Below are 19,178 nucleotides of genomic sequence, written 5' to 3' on the forward strand. Positions count from 1 at the left end.
CGAACCAAACCCAGTGACATCACGGAGCCTCGCTAAAGCACAATCTAGTTATTGACCCATATATAAAAGCTAGGACTAGTCAATGAGAAGGTATAAGCTAGTCTTCGTGAAATATAAAGCGCTGATGTGTGATCTAGAACTTTCAGAGCACAGAGGAATCTTTTGCCGCAAAAATAAAACATATGCATATTTTTCTTTACCCCTTTTTTCCAAAACGACGAATCTTTTTTGCGGGTAAAAACGAAAGACAAATTTACTAGTCAATTATATATTTGGACGAAGTTCACAATGGTGAAGGCGTTAATTTGATCAGGACAAGAAAGCTCGTTAGTACTAGCATTAGTCATTGGTTGCTGGGCGAGGACGATAATACTCTGAAGCTGCCAGTAAGAGTGCGATACAGATCCCTGCACTTCTATGTTACTATAGTTATATTTGTATTTGCTACTAGTAATTTGCTCGTGTAAGTAGGTGCGTGCGTGACGAAAGCACCCTGACGTTCGCCGAATTGATGGTTGATCGGTCGGCGTCTACTCCCAAGTCTTCGTCGCCTCTTATCTCGCCACCTACGTGTTTCCTTTCCCTTGCTTTCACATGGCCTGTCCTTCAGCCCTTGTAACCTTGCACATGACCACCTGCTTAGCCATTCCAGAGCAAGCCAGAGCCTCTCAAAGCCTAAACTGACGCCACGGAAAAGGCGCGTCCGTAACGTGTTTCCCCGCCACGGCTGCCGGTTCCTCAGGTTCCTTAATCACTCGGTCCCAGCTTCTTTTGTCACATCCATCGCCGTCCGTGGCTCCTGTCCTCCGCGTCATTCCACGCCCCGTCACTATTCAGTATTCACTAGCAAGAGGACCCAGTAATGTTTCGTGCGCTGACACGAGTTACTCTTTTTTTTTTTTGAGGGAAGCTGACACGAGTTACTGAACATACAGGAAGTTTCAGCCAGAGCCCGTCCAATTAACACCAGGATCATTTTCGATGCTAGCTGCGCCAGCGTCATGATCAGCTCAACGATGTACTGTACTTCCGCGAACCCAAGCCCAATCAAGTCGCAACATAATGAGACGACGAGCCACTGCGCGCCCCCATCCGCAAACTGCACCTTCAAGGGCAGTTTTTATCTAGACCACACAAACGTCTCCAACGAAGGCAGACCACGATTGGTCCAAGCGTGGCCTTACGCGTCGTCGCCAATTAGGCAATTAACAATGAAGCTGACCTCAAAGCGAATAATTCCACGCCTTTGCACGCATGCATATGGACGGGACCACACCATCTGGCAGCGTTCATCTGAAATGAACCTAGGGCTATTATATACACTGTCACCAAACCGAAACGTGATATGGAATCACAGCACAATTCGCTTTATTAAAAACAACATGCCAACTGGAGAACGAAAAAGGCGCCGGTGCAAGGGAGACATTTGAGAATGAAAAAGGCAGTCGATGCATCCTGCGGAACTACTCCAGTTCATGAACCTCGGTTCTGGAAGGCTCGGTTCAGGACCCCCTGCACGGTACCACCCATTCCTGCTCCCACGGCTTCAGCTAGGTACGCCGCCTGAGAGGAAATATGTTTTGATTCAACAGGTTAATACGTGATACCAAGGAGGCGGCTGACATGACTCACGGCGAAACAGCTCATCTGATGGTGTAATGTGGGCAGATGATGTCCTACCTCTTGGAAGGTTTTCTGAAGATCAAGAGCATCCTTGATGCGGCGGTTCACAAACATCCACGTATCGCGAAACTCTGCCAAGTGCCACAAGTGGGAACAATCCATTAAAAATGCAAACACTAGTACATAACTATCATGCAAACACCAGAACAACTTGGACAATCTAGAACCCCATAACACCTCAATTTCAGAATGGTGCAAAATATGAAATGGAAGCTATTTACTTGAATGTGGTCAACACTGACAGAAAACGAGACAAGGACCCTTAATCGTTAATTATATGATGTGCTTTCTCAACACTGAAGCCAGAAGACCGGTATTTGAGTCTAACACATTCTTTGGACTGCTTCTTTCTATGTTTTAATTATATATTACACAAGCAAAAACAAACAGCAAAAATGTAAGGCAGCAGCGTAACAGAAAAAATGTTCTGCTTCTATTATGCATTTCCAGATAACTTGGGGGAAAGGAAAAGAACTGTAACTTTCAAAAAAGAAAAGAACTGTCAGTCACAAATCAATTCACTCTGGCATTATGTCCAAAGAAAAGGAGTTGTAAATCATTCTAAACCCCTGGCAGTTCATTAGTGTATCAGAAACGTCTTTTTTTCATTTCAATCCTTGCTGTCAAAGTCAAACAGTCAAACTGCTGCCCGAAATCACTTGCAATAAACATGAATTAGAAACCAATAGTGTTCTGGAGAAGTGCAAACCTGGAGAATTGTCCGTCAACATGTACACCTCAGAGGTTGAGTAGATACCACCAAGCACAGTACGCTTCACATACCAATCAATATCTGATCCAGTATCTCCAGCTGCATGCCAAATCTCATCAACCAGGACAGCTCGCTGCTTCAAGCTTGTTGAGACGTTTGCTGGTTGAGACTGTCAAGTACGATACAGATGGTATTATATCCTTGTGACTGAAGTAAACTCACAAGCCCAAAGGAAGAATACTATGGCACACCTGGATACTCAGTGCTTGAGGCCACTTTGATATATAAGGTGCCTGCATTTCCAGCCTCATCCGAACAAGTTTTGCGAGCCTCTCACTCAGTATTAAGTTCTTCAACTGCTCTCCTTCGCCAGCATCAATGCGATCCATCAGTTGTTGAAGGCAGTCATCCATGAAAAACTACACAGAAATATGAAAAGATAATCAGCACAGGCAAATTTTAACAGAGAAAAACAAAATTAACTTCAAATTTTCCAGAACTTTACTAATAATATTTTTTCTAAAGACAGCAATGAATTGTTTTACTCATTCAACGAATTAAAATGAAGATGGATCATGTGCCACAGTGCTATCGCTTCATGTTAATATTATTGGAATATCCAATAATGATGCAGATTATAGAAGACTACACCTACAGTCGTATAAGGCATCTTTCACTCAATTATCTGATAGTTAAGCAGAATTTCATGTCAGAGGTCAAGCCATTCAAGAATCTGTGGAGATGCATCAGAAGTTTAGAACACTGGTGGAACAACATCAGTTCAAAATAGAAAAATGGGGCACTATGTACAAGGCAACAGCAAGGGATCATCTGAAGTGAGGCACAAAAGTAAGGATTTTCTTTTTGAAAAATGCAATAATTGAATTGACTAGAGGAGGTCAAGTTTTCCGCGATTCAAAATTAGTTTCCATCAAAAACAAGATGGCCTCAATCTACCAACAACTTTCTTTTTAGCATAATTCACTCCTTAAACTCAAAGTATTAGAACAAGTAAACTTAAACCATCATTGATCCCTCCATGATCTGCCATCCAACTCCATTTTCACTTCAGTTATATTTTCTCATTCCTCACTCTATGGCTTCCGTCCATATCTTTTTCCCATCACATCTCCCTTCAATACAACTAAATCAACACAAGTAACACTTGCAAGGTGTTTTTCATCTATACACAACTTGAACATAAGTAAACTAAGTCCGTGTGAAAAGCATTGCCAACAAACAAAGCATCAAGTATTGTCATGATTAACAAATGACAACATGTGTTAGCTCACTGAATAGCTGAAATGGAATCATTGTAGCCAACACAGATGACAGTAGTACCCAGGGAGTCCAGAGACATTACAATAATGAGGAGCTTGACAAATCAAAGAAGAGATGATTGCACAGGACTAGCACATCTGAGGCAATAATTGTGCTGTAGGAATGCTCAAGCATAAAAATGGTTAAGCAGGAAGGTATCAAAGCATAGAAATGCTCAAGCCTCCATTTTTATTAAGAAAGTCAAATAAGTGTTGTATGCTCATTTCCATTAAGTCTTTCAAGGTACCATACCAACGAAGGCAACCTAGCCTCACATGATAACAATCTAAGGAAATACATACATTTCAGATATAGTAAGGACTAAGGAAACATCATGTATTCAGGAACCCTATAGGAGAAATAAAACAGATAGCTTGTATGCTACAATTCCAGTTGTCAACTTCAAAACGAAATGCAGGCATTCCAGATAGAAAAAAATAGTAAGAACTATTATCATCCTGTATACCGCCAATTCAACTCTGTTGCCTGGCATTTGGTGTCGATGAATAGCTAGCTAGTAAGAAATCCTCACCAACACTCCATATAAAGCATGTGGACTGTCATTAGCAAATAATGACAGAAATGAATTGTTAATACAATGAAGTTAAAGAAAATAATCATCAGTCTATAGCCCATAGAAACCATAAAGCTTCAACGACAACCACCACACGTCCACACCTTTTCTTTTGAGGCAAAGGAAGATCTTGATAAATAATTGCCATACAATTGTCAGGGAGATTGTATATCTAAAACATGGCTAAATTCTGTGGGATAAGCATGAATATTAACACAAGAGAGCAGTATGAATGCGTAATGAATCCATGGTTTCAACACGAGGCTGGTTGTGTTAGCTTCCAATCCAACGAATTGATACCTTAAGTGAACCATGCACCAGAGCTATATCACCAATTCAATGTAAGTACGTAGCATCGCCAAATGTTCTTTTCTTAGGAAGATTAATCTGGGAATCTCATAGAATCAATAAGCTCGCAAACGCAAATAATCCGTTTGATAAGCAGTGATACCTCAACCAGGGCGGCCTCCTTCCTTGGGAACGCGCCAACGATGGCCGGTGAAATGCCGACGTCCCTGGCCCCAGCGACCATGGCCGACTCGCTCCACCCCATGCGCGGCTACAGCACACACGACCAACAAATCTCGCTCAAACAACAAAGACGCGCGCGAAATGGAAGCGGATTTGTGCGGGGGTGGATTCGAATCGCAACCACGTGGAGCAGCGACGCGCGGAGGACCTTCTCCTGCTCCTCCTCGTAGCCCGTGCCGCCCTGGCGCCGCGCCCCCGCCGAGGCCCCCGGCGACGACCTGTTGTCCCCTCCGGCACCGGCGGTGGCGGAGGACGAGGACGAGGACGAGGCGCCCGCGCCCTCCGACCTGGGCGGCTCGGTGGCGGGCTCCAGCGGAGGCGGCGGGAGCGTCGGCGGAGGCGGAGGCGGCCCCGCGTCGGCGGAGAAACGGCGGGGAGCTACCGCGGGGGCGGAGGCGGAGGCGGAGGCGGAGGAGAGGGGAAGCCGGCGCGCGGCGGCGGCGCGGGAGAGGAGGCGGCGCGCGGCGAGGGAGGAGGCCATTGCGGTGGGGGAGGGAGGGCTCGCGGAACGGCGGCGACTGGAATCGGAGCTGCGGGGGTGCGATGAACAAGGGCCGTGCGTTGATCAGGCGCGGACGGACGGTGGTGATGTGGTCACCCGATGAAGAGAGGAAGCCCGCGACCCGTGGTGGTTGTTCCTGGTTCGTGTCGTGGCGCTCGTTCGGAAGCCACGTATCGCGCGCGCCGGGCAACACGTGGAATCGCTGAGCGCGAGCTCGGCGTGTATGGCGAAATCACCACGTGCAGCGACGGCTCATGCATGGCCGATGGTTCAAACTTCCTGAGTTCCATAGTACACGCGTGAAAAAAAAAACCTCGAAGTCATGTTTAATTAAAGAATTCAAAAGCAATTCGGGGAGTTAAGCCGCTACAAACATGAATATTTTCAACAGTTCAGAATTGAACGAAGCCAGTTTCTAATAACATGGTTATCAATTTCCACCAAAGTTCAGGGTTCACGTATGATCCCTTTTCATATTTTTCACGACATTTCATTGATACAAAATAGATTTAAGCCCACCGGCCACAGTGTTGACGACCAAAATTAGCACGGCAAGGGAACCGGTCAGACCTCTTCTCCAAACCGATCAGACCGTTCGGGTCAACTTATTCAAAATGTAAAATAGACTTCACCATTGGATAGCTCTCGTCGAGTAGATCAAGATTCATATGTAGAATGTTTAATTTGGAGTCCGGATGAGAGAGATATGGCTTCCGGAAGATCTGCACCCGGGCAGACTGGTCAGACCGGTTCACATGGGTGGTCAGACCGGATTTGATCTGTAGAATCCGTGTAGAAGTTGTATTTTGACACGAGAATTGCTAGGGTTTTGATCTATTTGGGGTAAGATCTCATCACCCTATAAATTTAAAGGGCCACGGCCGATTGAGGTTTATCCAATCGATCATAAATTTTTTTTATCTTTTTAATTTTTCTTGCCCTAGCTTTTCCAATCTACTACTTGTTGTTCCTCATTCGTCTCTATGTCGATTGAGGGCATCTAGGTGACCTGCCGACCCTAGAACAACCCTGCATGCGCCTACCCAACGGATCTTCCCAAACTAACGTTCGTAGGTTTGTCACCGATCTCGCCGGCGGCGATCAGTCTGACCGCTCCAAAAAACCGGTTTGACCGGTCCACGCAGAAGTTGCTGCAGCGAGCTCCTCTTTGCACCGCATTCGGGTGTTGATCCTAAAAAGTGTGTATTTTGCAAATGAAGAGCACAGAAAAGGGCACCGCGGGGAGCGCTTCACAGCAGCCGGAAATGCTACAAGCCTGCACGGCACATGTACAACGCACACTCGCACCTGACATGCTCCCCATATATTGCACATGTTAGACACAAGATCCACACTAAGTCAAGGTCCGGAGCAACTACAAAAGCGTAAATTCATGCCCATACCTTTTTTTTTGAAAGAGGAGTTCATCCTGCTTATAGAGAAAGCAAATATTCGGTATTTCATGCCCATACTGTACATACGGGTTTTTGCTGGAGGGCTGAAATGAACAAGTCTCAGTAGTATCAAAACTAGTCTGCCTGTATACTTATTCAAGCATGCACCCATTCTGCCATTCAGCAAACTTATTGCAAGATGAATTTATCTGTCAAGCAATATAAATTAGAAGAGAACCTCTCATACTAAGCATACAGTTTCATACCATACATCTACTAGACAATTACCTAAGGAATGTTCCTTATCAGCCGCTAGGTAATTCTGTTACATCAATAAAAGAATACAGAGAAATTCCAGGCGTACAAACAAGAAACAGCTGAACAGCAATACAATAGCACTAAATGAAGCAACTGATCGTTTGGAAGATCCACATCTACATTTGTTCCTGGCTGGAAGATTTCTTAGTAGAACCAATGTGCAGAAGAATAGAGCACACGTCGCCAACCATGCTGTCGATGGTGTCCTCCCATTTCTCATATGCTTTGAAGCCAGTGAAAACCAGAGCAGTACCTGTTGTTTACATGGGAAATTCCTCACAATCAGTCGCGTTCATGCTGCTTGTATTGCGGTACTTGAGGGAAGTGTGACGATTTTCCATACCTATTTTGAAGGCAGCCTGCGACGACATTGAACTAAGAATGCTGACAACCAACAGAGATAATGCAACCTGGCACAAACAAGGGAATGACAATGACATTTTTAGAAAAATATGCCACGAATCACTATGCCTCCCACAGGATTTAGAATGTGAACTGTGAAGCATGTACTGAAGAACTCTATTTAAAAGTACAAGACAGAAAGCAGGGCTTAGCATGCCTTGAAAAACAGTGGCCAATCATTTCCTCTGCAAAGAGATCTTAGAGCACCGACTAAAGAGTTCCAAGACGAGCTGATGGAATGAGCTACACGATGGGCCTCCACCTCTGTGATGTGAAAATTTGAGGCCTCAAGTTTCTCAACCTTGTGGCCAAATCTGCAAAGTTATTATAAAATATAGTAAATTAGAACAGTTAACAAAGTGCTACTGTGAACAACCAAAATGGTGGTTCAGTTCAACAAAAGAAAAAGGATAATAAAGGACCATACACATTTGCTGGCAGCATGCCATGAATGAATAAAAACAATGCAGTCAGTGACAAAAGCTTTGCCATAGCTGTGATGAAGGTGTAACCACATGTAAACAAGTGGTAGTAGATAACAGCCAATAGCAGTAGCACTGTCACTGTTTGCTTCGTATCTTCCCAAAGTAATGTTTTTGCCACTGCATACCAATAGATAAACTGGTGAGCATTTCAAATAAAATTGCTATAAATATATATGGTGGGTGGGGGAGCAATTCATACGATTTCCATTCCCAAGGAAAACTGACGCCTTTGATATGCTTCTCTGATTCTGAGCTCGTAGATGGGGGTATGATTCTACTGTTCTCTTCAGTCCTTCCTGAATTTCAAAATAGTGATCGATTAGTTATTGCGAAGTAGGCAACATACTAGAAGCAGACGCCTTAATGAACTAATTGCTCCAACCCCATCAAACACAAAAGCACATCATGCCAAGAAATACAATTAATTTTCTTTCAAAAAAAAAAGAAAGACAACTAATGAAGTTAAAGGATATAGATAAACACCTTAAGGGGCACAATGGGCTCATAACCAAGCTGGTCCTTTGCTCTTGAGCAGCTGAATGTCCTGTTACACGAGAGCAGCCTAATCCTTGAAGGGGTCAGCTGAGGAACTTTCATCCCGTACTTGGCAAATTTCTTGTAAGTCCATTCTACAACATGAGCCACTGGCATCATAACAGAGACAGGTATTTTTATTGAAGGTCTGCAATGAAGTTCTAAAAGATTAGTACACTTGTTACTGAACCGCTCATACAGAAATGAAACACATCTGGACTCTCCTCATCATTAAAATATTTTCATGGGTTGTGATCTTTCATATGTAACATCGAAGGGCACAGTAATCATAAGTGTAGCAGGTGAACATCTATGATGATCAGTAACAGCTAAGGTAATTTCAATAGCATACAAAATTAGGATACCCAACAATCTATAAATGAGCTTACAGGATAGACAAAATAATTTCTCTCACCATGCCTTCAAGTTTCAGAATTCAAAAATAATGATGTATTTTAATATAGGGATGAAAGTGAAGGAAATCATTTAGATATACTCAAAAGTTAGCGGACAAATAAGCTTAACTTGAAAGTCAAATAAAGATAACAACAGAATCATATCAAAACCTACAGGAGCAATTCAGTAAACAGGAGACATGATATATCTAACAACAACAACAACAACATAGCCTTTTTTCCCAAGCAAGTTGGGGTAGGCTAGAGATGAAACCCGAAAGAAATAAGTTCAAGGTTCAGGCACATTGATAGCTAGTCTCCAAGCGCTCCTATCCAAAGCTATATCTTTAGAGATATTCCAATCCTTAAGGTCTCTCTTAACCGACTCATCTAACAGGAAAAACATTAGCAACCGAATTTGAGCCTTTGGGATAAGGTTCTTGAGCTTTCTAGTCATGTGGATAGTTACTTATCATAGACTTAGTTGGTACTAACAAATATCCTAGCTCTTTATATACATTACTCTACATGGAGTCAATGTGGAGGAACAACCTAAATTTTAGGATACAGTCTGCTCAAACAATACACGATCTCGACATTCCACAATGTTTCACATAACATAAAATTAACCAAATGGAAGATGATATTTATTGGAAACATTAATACCTTTCATATCCAAGACCTTCTAAAATCAATGACATGAACTCCCAGAATTTGATGGGCTCCATATTTGTTATGAAATAGGCCTGAGAAAAAATATCAAATATGAAGCTCAAAAGTAAGATCCTGAGCAAGATCCTAACTTCTCTAGAAGGTTATATGTTAAGTGAGATATTTACTTTTCCAGCGGCTATCTTTGCACCATCTTCAGATGATAGAGTTTTCTCTGCACAAATATGACCATATGCCACATTTTCCACATAGGTGAAATCATAGTAGTTGTTCCCATCACCAATAATGTACTACACAGGAAGCATATTGTGTTTTTTAGGAAGTGTGCTAACATGAAAAACAGTTCCATATGAAGCTTCTCTGAAATATAAACAAGGGCTAAAAATGTGGGACACCAGATATAAAGTTGCTTAGTTTCATATGATTACAGCAACTACTTAAACAAATGGTATTCTAAAACTGTCTATGGGAGTTGTCAATATGTACATGCAATCATCAACATTTACTAAACTTGGCATATTGAAGTTGACAGATAAGTAACTATTCTTACTTTGGATTTCCCTGCCCTTGCAGCAGCAACCAGAGATGGAACCAGTAGTTTATCGCCAGGGCCAAAAATGCTACTTGGGCGTATACAACAAGTAAGAAGCCCTTCCCTACCATTAGCCCTCATCACCAGTTTTTCTCCATCTGCCTTCGTTTCTGAATATGAATCATTAAACTGGAGTAAGAAAACATCATGTCAGGAAAGATGAAACAAGCGCGAACCAGTGACAAATAAAAAAAATGAAATCTATATGGAACAGACCTTATCTGGGTAAGGCATTGATTCATCTGCATTAAAAATTCCATGAACTCCATCAAATACGACACTCGGTGAACTAGTGTAGATGAGTCTCTTCACCTTGCAACGGATACAAGCATCAATAACATTTTTCGTTCCTGTGCAATGTTTAATACAAATCATTACACAAAGTTAGCTGTTTTGAGTAACTAGGAAGTAGGGTGTGTTTGGCTTTCAACTAAAATTACCACCTAGTAGCCAAGCCACATTTTGGTCCCTAAATTGGTGGCAATGACTTCAGCCACCAAAATGAAGGCCAAAGAGAGGCTATTAAGCCATAGTTTTGGAACCGAACCAAATGATCAAAGGTGCCAAATTTTGGCTTGCCTAGCTTGGGCATACTTCGGCCAGAAACCAAACACACCCTAGGAACCAAAGCTGGCTGCACACAAGTTAGAAATACCAACCCTCAACATTGACTGAATAATGAAGGTGGAAGTTGTTGATGGATGAATCTGGAGCAGCCATATGGAAAACTACTTCTGCCCCTTCAAAAGCTGCAGACAGAGAACATATGCAGTGGACATAAGAACAAAGGCTGCATACGTAAATTAACTAATTGATGAGTAATGCAAATCATAAACTTTTGCACATTAGGACCAACTGGTACTTAAATTAGATTAGCTCAGAACCAACAGTCGCTCTGTTGCCAAAATTGAACAAACTTGAGAACTGCTAAGACAAAAGCAACTAACAGCAAGGCATCTGAAAGTGAGAAAATACACAAAAATTGAGGGACAGTAACTAACTAACTCTTACTTGCATGTTCATCATCATATCGACCTAATGAGCAGTGGCGGAGCGTGAACAAAATATAAGGAGGGGCCAGTTGCAAAGGCAAGGAGATATCAACGCCACGAGTAGTGCCAACATGCCCAGATACCATGCGACAGTGAGTTCGTTGCTCTTTGCCTCTCGGCAGAAAGTGTAGTAGATATAGAATGAATAATCTTGCCTTTAAAATCAAGGCCGCATCTTATACAAGTTAACTACCACACTAAATTTCACAGACAAAGCAGGGGCCGGAGCCCAGCTTCGCCTCCACGAGGCTCCGCCCCTGCTAATGAGGGACATTGATTAACTGATGCAAAACTAATGCTCACTAGCAGCAAGACATGTCCCATTGGTATACCCCATAGGCCCATAAAATCAACTTCATACTTCTCACATCATTATACTCCACCCGATAAGGCTAACAAGGATCCAGAAGCAACAACTACGAAATACCATGTTCAAGCTTAATATCCGAAATTGACTCATGGTTTTGTATCACCATTAACATCCACATCACAAAGGTGCGCCTCTATGGAACAACTGATCAGTTCCGCAGGACCAACGTAGGTAGGTAGTGGGCAATATCTGAGAAGAAGTGAGGACTAGGCCACTACAACCAACCAGAACTCATACCCTGTCATATATACAGTGTGAAGCTAACAAAATGAATGTTCCACAAGACCACAAGGGTAGGATCAACACTATTCAGTACTATCTATCGATGTAAGTATGTATCTAGGCAGTCTTCTAAAATTACTCAAATCATACGGAACTACCACACTACATGAAGATGGTATCGGGCACATAGAACAATTGGGAACTAAATCATGCGGTCGCCGTGGCACCCATCACTAGTTTGTCCGATTTCTTAAGCACAACAACGAGAATCGAAATCGGAAAGCGCATCGCCTTTCGTATCCTGCCCTGGTTAACGATCTGGGAAGAGGGGGGGAATTGGTAGACCACACACACCTCTGGCGACCTGGGCCTTATCGCGGAGGTCCGCGGAGACGTAGGCAGCCTGGCCTTCGCGGAGCGCGGCGCCCAGGAACCCCTCCTCTTCGTCGCGGTCGAGCGCGATGGCGGGGGCCAGGTCGGCCACGCGCACCCGCCACTCGCCGGAGCGGAGCAGCATCGTCACCAGGTGCCTGGCCGCGAAGCCGCGGCCGCCAGTCACCACGCACCACCTCCCGCCCCCTCCGCCCGCAGCCGCCGCCTCCATCTCCCCTGCCGCCGCCGCCGCCGGATTCGAGGCGGACGCAACGAGGCACGCACTGCGCGGCTGTGTGAACTTTGAGTATGGCGTCGTGGCGAGCCTGTGGGTTGGTTTGCGATCCGATCTGTGGCGTGCGAGCCTTCCGGTCTAGCGGGCCCCGTTTGTCAGCGGCTGGTCCGTATTTCTCGGGGGATGTCCACCTCTTGCCTCTTGGGCATAATTAATAATTTCACTCGTTTACCACGAGCAGTGGACCACGTCTGAACACAGCGACGTCTCGCACCAGGGTTAACAATTTCGCCGAAATTTCGGAATTTTTTTTGTTTCCGCTAGTTACCGGGATTCGAAATTTCGGTATTTTTCGGTATATTTTGTTTTCAAATTCAAAATTCAACAAATTTCGACCGAAATTCAACGAAATTCGCCGAAATTTACCGAAATTTCGGAACGGAATTCCGTTTCCGCTAAACACCGGGATTTGACCGGAAAACGAAATGGTTAACCCTGCTCGCACCAGTGGTTGCTGAAATTGGAGGGATCGTAGGGGTTCAAACCCATGGGATGGGCAAGTGGAAATGGGGCTTCAATTTTATTATTTTACTCGGTTACCAACAGATTTGTGGAAATGCAAACCGAACCAACTCAATCCCCTGAGACCTTGTTCCGTTGCAAGGGAATTAAATCCCCCCGACAAGTTAAAATCCCCTCACTCTCTTCCAATCCTCATTAATCCTCTTGTGGAGTGGATTAACCAAATAAGGTCTGATTAGTTTGGTTGCCGAGAAAGTTTAACATTTAAGGTCTGTTTGGGCTAGGGGGTTTAGATGCACTTTTGATCTTTTTTTTAGTTCAAATATATATTTCTCCAAAATAAGATATTTTTAAGAAAAATAGTACAAATATTTGAACTAAAAAAATTAAAGATGCGCACAAAGATCACAATTTGCACTTCTAGTTTGGACTGCTCAAGTTATTTGGCTAGTAATATTCACACCGTTCGGCTGGTGGACTACTACAGTCCGCTGGTTGCCATGTTGATGCTACAGTGCACACAGCTGGCATCAGCAGCCCGGCTGCAATAGCTCCAGCCCAGACCAACCGTATGTATACCAGCCGAACGCAGTCATTAAGTCTAAGACCTTTCACACCATGTAGCTTCACTACCGATGCATCCTCTCGTAGATGATGTCAGTTGTGCTTGTAACCTCGTATTGTACACCAGCACTCTCTTCGTATAACTGAATCCCAAAATCATCTCCTCTCTCCTTCCCTCCAAACGCGAGCAACATATTTTAGTCGCCAAGGACAAGTGCAGGTTCATCAATTATCACAGTGTTCGAGCACGGTAGAAATGATGCCCCAAATCCAAAAGGTACTTCCAAGCAATGCTTTGGCAGTACTGTGGAGGGTCTAAGGGCATGATTGGTTTTTCTTACATGCGTCGCGTCTTGCTAGATTTGAACTTACAAATATTAGGCGGAGCTTTTCACAGCTTGTCACCCGTCATTGGCAAAAAAAAAAATGCCAACATTTGTGTCAGCTTGCGAAAACATAGGCTTACTCCCAATGCTAGCAAAAAAAATGTTGAATCACCGCTATTTTTTGTATACATTTTAGCCAAAGTGTCATAGATCAGAATCTTGTAAGAAGATCTTTCTTTGTTTCACACATAAGACAAAAAATAATATATATATATATATAGGTAGCATAATTTAAGTACATGACTGATTGTTACAGAGTGATCCTTACAAAAAATTACAAAAATTATATTGTATCTGAGAATACCTCAAGAGATTTATGAGATTAAACACTGAAGTGTTAAATTTGGAGACATCATCACCTCTGGTTTTGACTCATATACTCTCGAAGTGCAATTTTACATACACAACAAGAAACACACCATGTCGTCACCATGAATCCATGCATGAAAATCTAATATTGGAAGAGTTAAAATTAATTAGCTGGCCATGCATAGTATTACATTATTGCACATAGAGCTCTTATAAAATTTAGGATACTATCAATGCTTATGTATATAGCCTCAAAACTATGTAGCCCATCTATCAATATTTTATTTTTATCTTATTGCACAATTATTTTAAAAGATTAATATTTATATATTTGTATGTGAACATTTTTTTTGGCATGTTAGTGTTAAGGGGACTATTCTTGTCCTCTTCGATCTGTACACCATTTTGGTTGCTTCAAGTTGATACATGGCAAATGTCGTGGATTAGTATCTTGGTCACTAGAAAAAGTGAGTAATTGAGAATGTACTTGTAACACCCGGTTTATTAAAGGACATAAACCGAGCAATCATATACGTGCCAGGATCAAATCACACGTATATACAACAGAATGAACAGTATATCACAGCACATATCACGAATAAGTCATAATAAAACGAATACGAATGTTATTTATTACATTAATGACAAAAATGTCTGATACAGCGGAAGCGAAGTACAAAATACGATAAAAACTCTCCGGAGCTGAGTAGGGCGCCACAGGGACGTCGACTGGGAGACGAACGCCTAGAAGTCCTCGTAGTCCTGGAAGCGCTGAGTGAACTCCCTCGCGTCGGCAGGAACTGAGCAACAGTAGCGTAGCCAAGAGGAAAAAGTAGAGAAGAGGCAAGAGTGAGTACACAACTTGTACTCAACAAGTATAACACAAACTATGAGGCTCTAAGGTTGGCTGACTCAACTGCATTAGCTTTTAAGTCTTGGCAAAATTTTATTAAAGCTAATTACTACAAGTTGATGAATTACCATTAACCCAGTTACATAGTAATTAATCAGAATTAATTAAGAAACTACTGAGAACCATACCAAACCAAGCCACCCAGGTAATCCCGAGAGGCACCTCCCTCGTCGGAAGGAGACAACCCCACTAATCAAAAGGAGGATCTGGGCCGCTCATGACCGTGAGCACGGCTAGTATACCAGTTTTACACTCTGCAGAGGTTGCACATCTTTACCCACAAGTCGTGAGCTACGCCAGTTGTTCATCACACTTCCTTAGGTGAGATGGCTAGCAAACTCACTACGAGGCCGTTACAAAGGACACGTTGGTAAGGTGTAACCGCTAAGGATTCAGGCAATGCAACGATGGTACCCACCTCGAGGGGTGCGCACACCAAGCCTCGTAGCCTGGGCACCATTGAGGCTCGACTCCCCTCTTGCCCCGTCGGTAAGTTACGCCCGAACCAAAATGGCCTAATTAGTAAGCCAAGACCGTCCCATTCCAGTCTTGTGGTAGCGCTGTTGTCCCAGGTTGTCGCTCTATGAACCGGTCCTTATGGAGAGTGGCCAACCAGGCAGTAAGCACCGTGCTGGCCCCCTAAACCATGTTTCTAACAAAACCAATTTTAATGAGAAGTGAGCCACTCAAGCCACACAGAGGGCCACTCTCAGAATTAAGTTACATATAACATTATTCAAATTAATTAAAAAGGACCATTATGTGTTATAGCGCGGCACCTAGCACAACTAACCAAAATGCAACCCAAGGGATATATATAAAGGATATAAAGTGGCTAGGAAAGTCCTTATAGGCATACAGTATTAAAATGCAGTATGAAAGTGTATTTAAAGTGATAGGTTGTTCATGATATACTTGCCTTTCTCAAAAGTTCTCCTGCTACTCAAACTGCTCAGAAGATGGCTCCTAGTACTGGTACTGATGCTTCTCCGGTAGCTCAACGTCTACTCACGATCGTAACGCCAAAACAAGTCCACATATACACATACATGCAAACAAGAGCAAAAACTAAGAAACAGTACAACAATACATGAAAACAGCACACAAAACTACTCTAGAACTACTCTATGCGTTACAACGATCGCGTGGACATAAAGAACGCCTAAATCGGAGCTAAAACGCATAATCTAGGCCAAAAACAAGTTCTAGGGGCTTATCTGCGAGAAAAACTAAGTTCCAGGGGGTTTTCTGCAAAAACCGAGGGCCTAAACATAATTAACCGTTAACTCCAGGGTCTAACTCGCAAAAACTACCAGGCTGGACGGCGGGTTGTATTTTAAAGAAACCCAGGGTCTAAAATGTAAAAGCAGGGGCGGATTTGGAAATATTTTTGAACTATTACGGACCGCGGGTTGATTATTGAAAACCTGAGGGGTTCTTTAGCAAAACTCCCAGGCCGAACTGGTATCCTTGGATATCGGCCGTTGGATCGCGATCTGGCGGTCTGGATCGGATCGAAACGGGTTCTAATCTTGGGCGTACGTGGTGGATCGGACGGTTTAGATTGAAAGGGGGCGACGGCGGCGGCGCGGGTCGTCGGAGACAAGCTCCTGCGGCGGCGGCTCACCGGAGTTCGCCGTTTCCGGCCCTCCGGGGGTGGATTTGAGCGGGGCTGGGGTCTAGGGGCATCTAGGCGTCATGCGCAAGCCACCTGAGGGGTTAACGGGGTTCGGGGAAGGTCGGAGCGTGGAGGGCAAGGGCTGTGGCGGCTCTGCGCCATGGCGAGACTCGCCGGCGTGCGGCGCGCTGGCTACTAGAGGGTGCCGCTGCCTACGGGATCTAGCGCAAAGGAAGCGGGGAGTAGAGAGGGTGCTCACCGTGTACGGAATCGGGCAGAGGTGTCGCGCAGCAGCGCCGGCGTCGAGGTCCTGCGGTGTTGGTGCGGTGGCGATCGCGGAGGGGGCGCTGGGGTGCAGCTCCGGGTGTCAGGACCCCCGGGTTCGACTCCTGGATGCACGAGGATACTCCTACGGTGGCTCTGGTGGGTTGGAAGGCGGTGGAACGGTGGGTCAGCGCCGGTGCAGAGGCACAGCGCGGCGGCGCACGGCGAAGTGGGGTGGAGGCGGCGCTAGGGTTTGGGTGGGGCGGCAGGAGGAAGGTGGGATGCGGGGAGGTCTAGGGCGCGTTTAAAAAGGGGGGAGGCCGGACCTCGGCGTGCGGGTCCAGGAGGGGATCTCACCAGAGATCGCGGCGCGACGGGTGAGCGAGAGACGCGGGGAGGAGAGGGATGACAGGCGGGGCCGGGTTGCAGTGAGACAGGAGAGGGAGCGGGCGAACTGGGCCGAGCGCGAGCGGAGGGAGCGGGCACGCGCGGGGCTGGGCCAGTGCCGCTGACAGGTGGGGGCAGTCGCGGTGCTGGCGTGGCAGGAAGTGCGCGTCCGCGCGCGGTGCAGGTGAGGGACTGGTAGGTGGGACCGGCGGTCAGCGAGGGGGGGGCGAGCGCTCTGCGGGCGCGAGGCAAGCGGGCGGAGGCAGGCCGCGGCGTGGGCCGTGCGGAGCTGGGCCAAGCGGGAGGCGGTGGGCCGAGCGCGGAAGGAAAACCGTGGGAGTAGGCTGGGCTGACTGGGCCGTAGGAAAGAGGGAGAGAGCGGACCGGGCTGGGCCCGCGTGGGAAAAAGGGTTGGGCCAGCTGGGGTTTGGCAGTTTGGGCTGGGTTGGGGTTGGGTTCCTTTCTTCTTTCTTCTTTTCTTTTCAAACCACACTCAACTAATTTGAATTCAAACTCAAATTTGAATCCAACCCTACAACACTCAAACAAGTAAAACTATGCAACGGCATGAATGCACAAACAGTTAGCCCTAAAAAAATAAATTTTAATTATTTATGCAACAAAATTAGGTTAAATGCAAACTAAGCCAATTAAATCCTTAGAAAATTAAATAAACCAATTAAATTTATTATTAAATAGAAAATTTAATTCAGGGTGTTGCAAATCCTACCCCCTTACAGGAATCTCGTCCCGAGATTCTGGGCTGGCTAGCAAAGAGATCAGGATAGGTCTTCATCAACTCCTCTTCCTTCTTCTGGCAAGTCCTTCGAAAGGACATCCGGGAATTCAGACACCACGCGAGTACCATCCGTGGGTCTAGCCTCCATCTGATGAAGAAAACCAGAAGGCTCTGTAGCACTGACTGTCACCTCTTGGCCATTAGATGCTAACAAGTGAACTGACCGCTGAGCACAATAAATTCTGACTCCCCACTTGGCAAGAGTATCCATTCCCAGAATCACATCAATACCCTTGGTGTCCATCACCATCAGATTTGTACTGAACTTTACTCTCCCTATGGAAACAATGACTCTGGGGCAGGAGATATGAGACCTCAATTGTCCTCCAGGTGAAGATACTAACATGCACTTCTTTAATGTGTTAGTACGAATACCATGGTGCTCGACAAAAGACTGTGCAATAAAGGAATGCGTAGCACCAGTATCGAACAGCACCGTAGCTGGATATGAGTTGACTATGGACGTACCAATAACCACGTTCAGAGACTCGGCCGCTGACTCGGCCGTCACATGGTTCACCTTCCCCTGTCGTGGCGCTCTGGGTTGGGATGGGCGCCCCTGCTGTCCTGCCTGCCGTGGAGCCGGTGAAAGGCGCTTCTGTGGACAACTTTTGGCATAATGACCTTTTTGCCCGCATTGGTAGCACATGCGGTGGTGGTGAATGACGCTACTTGGTTGACCTTCATGTGAACTTAGCATCACATCTTGCATCATTTCTGCTGCTTGCTCTTTGGGCTCCTTGCAACCGCGTGGCTGAATCACATTCATAGTGATAGTCAACCCATCAACATAATCATGGAGAGCTTGATTCTCGACCTGTGTATCTCTAGAGCACTTAGGATCCTTTCTCTTCTGGATGGTCTGTAGCTCATCGACCGATGGACTGTCGAGGAAAAGGGAATCCTCTGCTAGCTGCTCTTGCTGAGACATCTTTCTCTTTGTACTGGAGAACAACCTCTGGTTCCTCCTAGTTGTGGCTTCATCTTCAGTCGCACGAACTTGACGACAAGGGACGCCGTAGAATTGGCAACACGGGCAAGCCTTCTCACC

The 19,178-nt window shown here is 45.1% G+C and overlaps 2 protein-coding genes across 2 annotated transcripts; both read right to left on the reverse strand.

Moving 5' to 3' along the window:
* Window positions 1–1,280: 1,280 nt before the first annotated feature.
* LOC120691784 (ubiquinone biosynthesis protein COQ9-B, mitochondrial-like) lies at window positions 1,281–5,385 on the reverse strand. The gene is made up of 6 exons (XM_039974976.1): window positions 4,942–5,385; window positions 4,741–4,848; window positions 2,647–2,814; window positions 2,393–2,564; window positions 1,681–1,754; window positions 1,281–1,563 (listed from the first exon to the last, which is right to left on the reverse strand). The coding sequence occupies exons 1-6, from the start codon at window positions 5,299–5,301 to the stop codon at window positions 1,474–1,476; spliced, it is 972 nt and encodes a 323-aa protein (XP_039830910.1). The 5' UTR covers window positions 5,302–5,385; the 3' UTR covers window positions 1,281–1,473.
* A 1,458-nt stretch (window positions 5,386–6,843) lies between these two features.
* On the reverse strand, window positions 6,844–12,444 carry LOC120690955 (3beta-hydroxysteroid-dehydrogenase/decarboxylase-like). Its single transcript, XM_039973890.1, has 12 exons — window positions 12,113–12,444; window positions 10,774–10,863; window positions 10,331–10,464; window positions 10,073–10,243; window positions 9,690–9,812; window positions 9,517–9,596; window positions 8,405–8,603; window positions 8,121–8,217; window positions 7,864–8,038; window positions 7,594–7,750; window positions 7,378–7,444; window positions 6,844–7,287 (listed from the first exon to the last, which is right to left on the reverse strand). The coding sequence occupies exons 1-12, from the start codon at window positions 12,360–12,362 to the stop codon at window positions 7,151–7,153; spliced, it is 1,680 nt and encodes a 559-aa protein (XP_039829824.1). The 5' UTR covers window positions 12,363–12,444; the 3' UTR covers window positions 6,844–7,150.
* Window positions 12,445–19,178: the final 6,734 nt, after the last annotated feature.

This window comes from Panicum virgatum, chromosome 9N (genome assembly GCF_016808335.1).
Source record: "Panicum virgatum strain AP13 chromosome 9N, P.virgatum_v5, whole genome shotgun sequence".
Taxonomy (NCBI): Eukaryota; Viridiplantae; Streptophyta; class Magnoliopsida; order Poales; family Poaceae; genus Panicum; species Panicum virgatum.

Coding starts and splice junctions, on each gene's coding strand:
- LOC120691784 (XM_039974976.1), bottom strand. CDS start 5,301: ATGGCCTCCTCCCTCGCCGCGCGCCGCCTCCTCTCCCGCGCCGCCGCC. Junction 1,755..2,392: donor GTTGACGGACAATTCTCCAG/GTTTGCACTTCT, acceptor GGCACTTGGCAG/AGTTTCGCGATACGTGGATG. Junction 1,564..1,680: donor TTCAGAAAACCTTCCAAGAG/GTAGGACATCAT, acceptor ATTTCCTCTCAG/GCGGCGTACCTAGCTGAAGC.
- LOC120690955 (XM_039973890.1), bottom strand. CDS start 12,362: ATGGAGGCGGCGGCTGCGGGCGGAGGGGGCGGGAGGTGGTGCGTGGTG. Junction 10,244..10,330: donor CAATGCCTTACCCAGATAAG/GTCTGTTCCATA, acceptor TTCTTACTCCAG/TTTAATGATTCATATTCAGA. Junction 9,813..10,072: donor CAAGGGCAGGGAAATCCAAA/GTAAGAATAGTT, acceptor CTTCCTGTGTAG/TACATTATTGGTGATGGGAA.